This window comes from Talpa europaea (assembly GCF_964194135.1).
Source record: "Talpa europaea genome assembly, chromosome: X".
NCBI lineage: Eukaryota > Metazoa > Chordata > Mammalia > Eulipotyphla > Talpidae > Talpa > Talpa europaea.
The window spans coordinates 69,079,463-69,088,874 of record NC_140081.1 but is presented as its reverse complement, the minus strand read 5'-3'; the positions used below and the strand labels follow the sequence as shown (position 1 = coordinate 69,088,874).

The 9,412-nt window shown below is 43.0% G+C and overlaps 1 protein-coding gene across 8 annotated transcripts in view; it reads left to right on the top strand.

The window, feature by feature from the left end:
- Positions 1 to 436: 436 nt before the first annotated feature.
- Positions 437 to 9,412, top strand: part of CHRDL1 (chordin like 1) — a gene marked incomplete at both ends in the record, with an annotated part of 117,475 nt that continues 108,499 nt past the window's right edge. For 7 of the 8 annotated variants that reach the window (XM_084258594.1, XM_084258591.1, XM_084258589.1 and 4 more), the window contains one exon: positions 4,084 to 4,180. In XM_084258594.1, coding sequence (XP_084114720.1) covers positions 4,084 to 4,180 — 97 coding nt within the window. Of the gene's footprint in view, positions 589 to 4,031; positions 4,181 to 9,412 lie in introns of those variants that run through there. The other variant, XM_084258587.1, reaches the window with a different exon arrangement.

The window sequence follows — 9,412 nt, the reverse complement described above, 5'->3', positions numbered from 1 at the left end:
GACGGGAGCCTGGCTCTCCTGGGCGGACGCCCGTGGCGGGGAACTCCTAGAGACAACCGCCACCGAGCGGGAGGAGGGGCCGGTGGAGACGTGCGGTCCCTTTAAGACCCCAACGCTCGCTTAGCCAGAGGAGGGGGGTGCAGTGGGGGCGCTGCGTGATGGGAAAGTCGCCGGCTGAGCCTCACACTTTCTCCCGATTTCTTAACTTTCGGGTCGGGGGAGCGGGAATAAAGCCCTTGTGCCGGGGCGGAGACGCGGTGCGGGCTTGCGGCGGCTGCTCGTCCGCAGACTTCCCGCCTGCGCCGAGCGGTCGGCTTCTCCGGCCAAGTGGGGAGCGGGCAGCGGCGGGCAGGTGGCCCCGGGCCGCCGCGCCCGCGCCTTGGCTCTGGCCCCGGGAGTCTTGCGAGCCCGCTGCTCCCTCGTGGTGAGGGCGGTGATGTTTTTCCTCCCACCCACTTTGGAGTCCCCCCTCCCCCCTCGCGCGCACTCTAGCTCTCGCCACAACCTGCGAGCCCCAGACCTCGGAGGAGCGCCCCGGGGAGCTTGGAGCGCGCGCACGCTTGGAAGACAGCGGAGGCCAGTGGCCAGGTCAGTGAGCAGTGCCCGGCGCCCACTTCCCCTACCTTCCTTTCCAGCCTCTGCACAGGTGGGGTAGCTTCTGTTGATTGGAGCTGCCCCTGGAAGTTCCCCCAGGGTACCCAGAACTCCTGGGACCTGCCATCGCAACTGGCTGTAGGGTCCAGCTGCCAGCCGCTGCCGAGAGTTGGGGCCTAGGGCTCCTGACCAAGGCAGGTTGGGGATTCTGGATTTGAACTCACCACTCCTGCTGGTTTGGCCTCTGTACCTCCAGTGTGGCTTTGGGGAGGCCACTTGCATAGCTACCTACCGGGTTCTGCAGTCCTCTCCCTTATTGCGGGTGTCCAGACCAGACCCTATTTTCATGCAGGCTGAGTTGCCCAGGACCAGAGGGTGATTAGTATGTGCTAAGGTTAATGAAACTGGGCAGGCGGGTTAGTGGCTCCTCTGTCCTGGGGCATCTGCCTCATTTTCCATCCCAGTCCACTGGGGTCAGAGTTGGATAAGCTGGGTTCAGGAAGCAGCAGTCTTGCCAGCGTTTAGGGCCTGGAGAGCCTGCCTTCTGGCCCCTCTCAGCCCTGCCACTAACTCTGTGACATGGACCTGGAGTGATCGGAGCTCTCTGGGCTGCAGGGTGCCCACTTTGAGGGTGGATTGTTGGCGGAATCAAATGAAATGATAGCCGGTAAAGTGTCTCGCAAGTCACATCCAAGGCGTTGTTTGTCAAGCTAAGCAGCAATGAAGGCATCGGACTCTGACAAGAGATACGCGGGACCTAGACTGCCATTTTTCAGCGGTAACCTACCGCCAGTGAACTTTTCTTGGGTGGTAGAGTAGGGAGCGGATTTTTAACTGATGGACACTGAGCTTCAGACTCTAGTGTCTTCTTATTGTTTGTCAGAAAGAGAATCGCTACCCTGGGGGCCGTCCCACAGATGATAGTGAATGTGAGATTACAAGGTCAGTCAAGCTTCTCGGGAGGATTAAAGAGACACCTCAGGGCGGGAAGAAGGAGCTGACATGTGCTCATCTCTTAGCTTTCCTTTGGGAATGGCTCTTGGAGACCTCTTCTGAGAACGCATGGACTCCCCACACTTCCTGGCCCAGATTGCCTTGCTGGGAGAGGTGTCCTGGGTTCCTAGTCCTGATGCAAATGAACAATGTGAGTGCTTGTTTCTTGGAGGCACCTTAATTGATACATTTCTGTAGGTTCTGACTTGTTTCTTGTTCTCCTGTGAAGCCCAATCACCCTCCCCCTCTGTTAGTAGCAGGGTTTTGTTTTCTTTGTTGCTTTCTTGTTGGGGGCCTAGATCTCCCCTGAAACAAGTCAATGGACACAATTCAAAGTAACCTGTAAAACAGCCAGTGCAAGTTCAGTGGCACAACGGCCTGTGTGAAGCAGAGAGTTAATGCAGAAATAACTCCAGTTAACTGGGTCAAAGTATAATTTGAAAAATTAAGGACAGTTTGGTTCTTTGCAAGAATGAGAGTGGGCATGTTTGCTGAGCAGTACTTGCTTGTGTTTATTGTTGTAGTCCTAACAAATGTCTCGAACAATCCTTATACCCCCCCCCTCCAAAGTTAAAGAGCTCAGAAATTGAATGGTGAGGAACTCTGGGGAGGGAACTCTTCTTGGTCTATATTTCTGTACAGAATACAAAGGCAGGCTTCAGGATCTTGTAAATCAAACGTGAATATTTATAAAGTGATTCGTTTTCTGATGTTCTCCATCACCGTCTGGGAGGCCGCACAGATGACAGGAATGCCAAAAAAGATTAATTGCACTCTAGTCACTGACTTTACTATTTGCTCATAACATTAGTTGGGACCCAAGAAAAGCAAAAAAAAAATTCGAAGGGTCGTTTTCTTGCCAGTTTGAGTTATGAAGCAATGCTACTGTTCACCGAATCACCCCACCATTGTACAAGAAAAACAACTTTGTTGGTTCTTGCATGGGGAGACCAGAAAACTGTGGTTTGAAAAATACCCCCTGAGATCCCTCGGTGATTGTGATAAATTGGGTTTCAGTGGTTAAAAAATCGTTCTCATTTGGAGGCTGGGGAGGGGCAGGGATGGGGGGCCTAGTCAAATAGGCTCAGGAAGAACCTCACTGGGGTGGGTAGCTATGTTAAACTGTTCGTGGAAATGATTTGCTTCAAAGGAACCTGGTAGCTGAGAGCACAGTGATGGTGGACAGGAACTCCCAGAGGAGACTGAGAAGGCTGAACCCAGGTGTTTGGAAGGTTAGGGACAAGCCCTAGCCCGAGGAGAATTTAATCCTTACGGCAGCAGGGAGGTGGGAGAGAAGGCACACTCTTGTGACAAATCTTGACTGACAGCATAAATTATTCTCTATGATCAGTTCATCTTTGGCTACATATTCATACTTTGAAACAAGAGATTTATCTGTACAATTTCATAGCATTTAAACTAGGAGCTGGTTTATCCACATCATACCCAAAAGAATTTGGTTCTCTAGAATGATCATCTTGCATTCCTTCCAGCTTTTATCAATATGTAGGTTGAATCCTCTGAAAAGATCAATGAGTTCAGTTCCTATCCAGAGTTAACCCCGGATTGGAAATAAGTGTTTCTACAATATATGAATATTTGCAAGTCACTTTAAAATCTATGCATGTGAGTTATAGCAAATTTTCTGCATTCTGCAGCCCCAGACATTTAAGATTTCCAACCCTTCGCATGGAAATGCAAGCCTCATCCCTTTAAGAATTGTAGTTGCTTTGATGGACTTTGCATGGTGGTACAATATGAATACATTGTCTATTTAGATTGTCTAATTTCCCTTAAAAAATGTCCTATTTTAAATTTTCATCTCACAGTGAACTTCATGTGAGAGGAATATGCCTGAACCATTCCCGTGTTTAATTCATTCACTTGTGAATTGCATCTGTTCTTAGGTAGCCAAACTGAAGGTACTTTCAGTTCTCATAGCAGACACAGAAGAAACATTGATCAATATGTGCCTCATCCCTGAAGGATTAATAATAACAGTAGTCTTAAAGCTAAGATTAGTTAACTTTCATTTCAGAAATTGTTTGGGTCTCATGCCTATTACTTTTATCTTGCTTGCCAAAGTAGAAGTTTTGCAAACCCCAGTTTCCCTTTTCTCCCAAAGAAAATCTCTTGAGAAATCAACTTTAATTCCCTCAGAAAGGAGGATTTCAAAATTTATTTTTATTTTCCTGAGACTTGCCTGTAAGGATTTTAGCCTTTGCGCTGCGTAGGAGCGCATGTTCAATGGCTTCAGTTTTCTTCCACAATCTTTGCAAGACAGGAGAGGCGAGTTCTCTTTCTTATGCAGGAAGATAATGCTTGCATTTTGTGTAAATTCTCCAGCATTTTTCTTCCTTAACAAGTGAGAAGTGTAAGGATCAATGAGCTCCATCAGTTCCAGAGGATCTGTTTTAAGTCTTTTTTTGCTTTCTTCCCAACAGCTTGAGTACACCAGGTCCTGAAAGTTTTGAGTTACCTTTTGTAGTGGCCAAAATGAGAAAAAAATGGAAAATGGGAGGCACGAAAAACATCTTTTCCTTGTTGCTGTTCTTCCTTTTCCTCGAAGGAAGCAAAACCGAACAAGTGAAACGTAAGTGTCTTGATTTTGAAAAACAAGATGCTTTCTTGTAATTTCTTTGAAAATGTGGTTATAATCTGGAGCGATTGTGATTTAGCCCAAATGTGGCTATGCCATTGTTCTAAGAGAAGAAAGTTAATGTTACTGGTTTATGCATGAGTTGATAAAAGAATGAGAGCTTTGAATCAGGCCAACTAAATTTGGGGCTGTTTTTCTGATTATCATATATAGTTGTCATCTCATAGAACACATGACACATTAGCCTATTTTCCTTTTCCTGTTCTAAACTGTACAAATCTCATTCCATTTTACGTAACTCTAGAAATATCCGACAGATGAGCTGGATTTTTTCCCAAATTTCAGATTCTTCAGCAAAGGTTTTCAGTTTATGAAAAAGAATAACACAGAAAAGAAGAAAAAATAAAGCAGCTCTGCCTATTCCCTTATGCCGAAAAACGAAGGGGGGGAAAACCTTCACATGAACTGGATGCAGATGAAAAATCCTTTGAGGAAATTGAGATTCCAGGGACCATGAGCAAATTGGATGCCATTTATTGAAAGGAACGTCCCTGCAAAGCCAGGGAATATTTCTAGAAAGTCAGCGATCCGTGTGATGGGCTAACACATTGGAGAAAAGCAGAGTGGCAGGAAGGGGGGATAATTAACCCTTTTTGCTGCCACATTTGGGAGCTTTATGAGTAACTGTTGACATCTCTGCTCTTGTTAGGGGCTTTCTGCTGCTTCTGCACAATGTGAACCTCACCTTATTTGGGCCACTTGCAGCCACCTCTGAAATGGACACTTGCTCTAAATTTGAAGGAAAAATTAGAGCTCTAGTTCCACTTTTTGGCTGCATCAAAAGAAGCAAGAAGTGGAACTGGTCCAAGAGGGACATTGTCTGCTCCACTGAACTTATTCATGAGAAGGAACTGAGAAAATATTCTGGGTAGGAACTGAAACAGCATCTGAAGTCCATCACTGAAACATTTATCTCTTTTATCAGCATACGTGAAATAGATCAGGCATGAGGCTTGCTGACAGGGAGAACAGTGCCACACCTATTCTTTAATGTTTCTGTCCTATGATTTTCATAGTAAACTTAGCCTTCTTCCTGGGAGAAACCATGCTTTTTTTTTAAGATTTATTTATTTATTTATACAAACACTGGGTACAGTCAGAAGCCAGAAGCGCAGGAGGGTGAGCAAATTCACCAGAGCCAGAGCGGGGAACAGAACAAGCAGACTGATGAAGAAATACACTGCTGAGGGGAGCAGCGGGCATGGCAGGAGAGGTCTGTAGCGCCATGTGGGACCCTCACCGGTGGCCAGGGATCAAGCCAGAGCTACAGAGGCTGTGGGCAGCTTCGCAGCCCAGCGCTCAACCTCTGCACCATCAGGGGAGGCCCAAGAAACCATGCTTTTGATTAGACTTTTCTGCATGACTGATCTATGATGATATCTCATATGATTGGGACATAAGAGGAACTTTAGCAGGGCCTGATCCCACCAAGGAAACGTGGATGAGTCTCTCCCCTAGTATTCCTCCAACAATCTCCTCCTTCCACTTGAATACGGTTCATCTCAGAGCCCTCTTTTTCCAGAAGTTCTCCCTATTTTAAGTGTCTAGGATAGATAAGTTGTCCATCTACTCTCAGCTCAGTCACAATCAGCTGGACTTAAAATCTTTCCTCCAGTAAAAAGAAACTTGCATTATGGCCTGTTACTGATGGCATGGGGGAAACTTGCAAGTCTTAGAAGACCATCTCTTCTGGGAACTCGTCCATATTTATGAAGAATTGAGAAACATTGACAAACCAAAGAAAAATATGGCTTAAAAATATTTGTAGACCAAAAAATCTATCACTTTCTGGCATTTTTTCTGCTTATTAATTTGTCTAAAGTCCTTTTGGTAGTCACTGGGTGTCAAAGTGATTTTGTAACAGATGGCCCAGGACACTAGTTCTGGTGTAGCGTTTTAGATTTATGGTCAGATGATGAGGCTAAAAGTCATGGTCATTCCCTGAATGAGCCACTTAGCATCATTCTGTGTGGCCACATGCAAACTATCTCAAGATATGTGTATCATCATCTCCACTAAAGGGACATTCTCAAAACATAGATCCTATGTATATTGCCCTTACACACAGGTGCACACACACAATACATGCACAGAGATTTATGTTGCAGCCCTAACAGTGAGCAGCAAGAAGGAGTGGAAATGTCAATCCATAAAGGAAATAGCTATATTAATGACCCATACAATCCATCTTATCATGCTGCCATTACAAACATTGCTTATTGAAAATGTTATAGCACTAAAAATGCTATGTACAAAATGCTATGAAAATATGTAAGCTTTATAAAGAATTCCTCACCCCCATTACACTCTCCAGATGTAACCATTACTAATAGTCTGCTATGTGTTCTCCCAAACTATATTATAAAAGCTTACATACATGTCTATCCAGTTTTTCTTTTACAAAATGGAATATTATATATATATTTTTCTTTAACTTGTTTTTATTCAACAAAAATATGTCAAGTATATCCTTCCATGTCAGAACATTGCCATATAATAGGGCCATATTCTTTCCAATGCCTGCAGTTTCCAATTGCATAAGTGTGCCATGGTTTATTTATCCAATCCCTATTTATAGATCTTTAGGTTGCTTCCAGTTTTGGCATTACAAATAAGGCATTAATGACCACCTTTAGGTATTTTGTCAAGTATTTGTGTGGAATTGTTAAGTCAAAGTGTATGTTCAGTTTTAATCTTTGTAAATACTGTCAAATTGTCCTTCAAAAAATTGTGTCAGTTTATATACCATCTATATATGAGTGCCTATTTCTAACTTCTTAACCAAAAATATTATTAATCTGTATATTTGAGGGCCAGTTCAGTAGGGAAATCATATTTCAATTTTGCTTTGATATTTTTCTATCACAGGAGCATTTTTTCGATTATTTTTAATTCAACTGTATTTCTTCAGTAACTTGTCTATTTTTCAGTTGGGTTTGCCCTAGCTTATTTATTAACATTTTGTTATTTCAAAATTTTTTCTTAACCTTTGCATTTTAAATATTAATTCCCAAGTCTGGAATTTGCTTTAAACTTAGCTTAGTTTATATTTTCCTTACAGAAGTTTTGTGTAGTCAGAACGGTCATTCACTCCTTTATCATTTCTAGATCTCTGATTATTCCCAAGAAGATCTTTCTCACTGCATATTCTTATATTTCCTTCTGCTTTCATAATTTGGGTATGGTGTGCAATAGAAAATTGATTTCTAAAAGTAATCTCTGGATGGTAGGTTCATAAATGTCATTTTGTGTTTCTTCTACTTTTTTCAAAATTTACACAATTGACAAGTATTACCTTTACAATGCGGGAAAAGCCCTTCAAATTAAAAGCAATTCTCATTTCCCATATTTTTGTTATTTAATTCTAGGGAAGGTTTGGTATGGAAGTGAAAGAAAAAGTTTTTTTTTTTTTTAATCGAAGGAAAAAGAAAACTGGGAAAACCTCAGGAAATATGTAAATGTAAGGATAATAAACCTTTGTACCTTTCCTTGTTGCTGATACCTTCACATCTTTCCTTGCTTCCCCAGGAAGCCAAGGATTTTGGTTCTTCGTTGGCTGTTTCAAATATAAGCTTCTAGGTCAGGAAGGATGCCTGTAGCCTGTTTGCTCTCCTATTTCGGGGATCAGGGTAGAATGAGGTGGGGGACAGCATTATGATCAAAGATGCTCACTCAGTTGGTGTAGAATCAGAAGAAGTCTGGAAAAAATACTCTATTTGTAGAAAGCTATTTTCACAAGGAAAGATCGAGGTGGGTGGTGCCACTTGCTAGTAGCTAATTAGCCATAGTTATACTTGCTGTCATAAGGACAGGCTCAAGAAACCAGGAAATGCTGAGGGTGCATTGCTATAGATGAAGGAGTCATTTGTTGCTTATATAGAAGTTTGTTACTGTCCAGAATCCACAAGGTTTGAGGTCTTCAGCAGGGAAAAGGTTTTTCTGTAACTCCATTATGTTGTGTTGTTCAAGTTGTAGTCAAAGGGGCTAAGAAGGGGTCTTTTGAAGTTCAAAGGAGCAACATTCAGTGGATAATATTCATGCAAATATAGGACAAATGGGATGAAGTGTTTGTCCTTTTGCCAGATATGACTTAGGTAATGAACTATTGCTCAAAGGGAGGTCGAAGAATTGAGTTGTTGGGAAGATTCAATTATCTGTTTTGAACGGGCTAACTTGTGCCAAGTCTGACAAAGTTTCTGGGGAGACAAATTGTACATGTGCTTCGTGGCGCCCATTCCTAATTTATAAGGTGCATTAGCTGGACCTTCTGAGGACTAGATTTTCACCCATTTTTCTTTTCAGTAAAAAAGCTTCCAGCATTCACATTTGGCTCAAAATAGGCCTCTGAACTTCTCAGGAAGAGTGAGGCACCAACAGATAGAAGGGAAGAAGGTACTGAGAAAATTTGAGACATGTGAAGCAAGGCCTTGTGGCATCTGCTCACCTCTCTGTCTGTTCAAAAGCCAACGAGAAAGACTTGCATTTTCTTCTCTCATATTGTCACTTGGACATTTCAGGTGACTATTTGACAGTAGGAAGGAGCAAGCAAAAAGAATAGACCTATTTATATCTTAGAAGTTTAAGTAGGGAGAAGAAATACCTTAGTAGAAAATGTCTTAAAATCAGTAGCTTCATGTTTTAAAAGTACTTTTTTAATTAGTTTTTATATTGGGGAGTTGAGGGCAATGGTGTTGGGTGTGGAGAATCTCAAGTCAGCTTAGGTCCAAACTCCAGTTCCATGCTGTTCTTGTGCACCATGTAAATGTTAATTAACCTCTCCAATTTTAGTTTTCTTTTCTTTTTTCTTTTTTCTTTTTTTTTTTTTTGCCTTTACAGGCCCCACCTTTCAAAGTGGTTCATTAATTTTTGTTTTTAAGATTTTTGTTTATTTTTGCATACAAGAGCTGGGGTGTAGGCCAGAGGTGCGGGGGATGAGAGGAGAGGATTCACCAGAGACAGAGTGGGGAGCAGAATAGGCAGATCTACTGACATACACTGCTGAAGGGAGCAGCAGGCGCTACAGGAGAGGTCTGCTGCACCATGTGGGTCACCTCCCTGGCTGGGGATCGAACTCAGGCAGCTTTGCCTTGCGATGGCCATGGCAGTGGTAGCGATGAGACTTAACCCCTAGGCCACCAGGGAGGCCCCAGTTTTAGTTTTCTTATC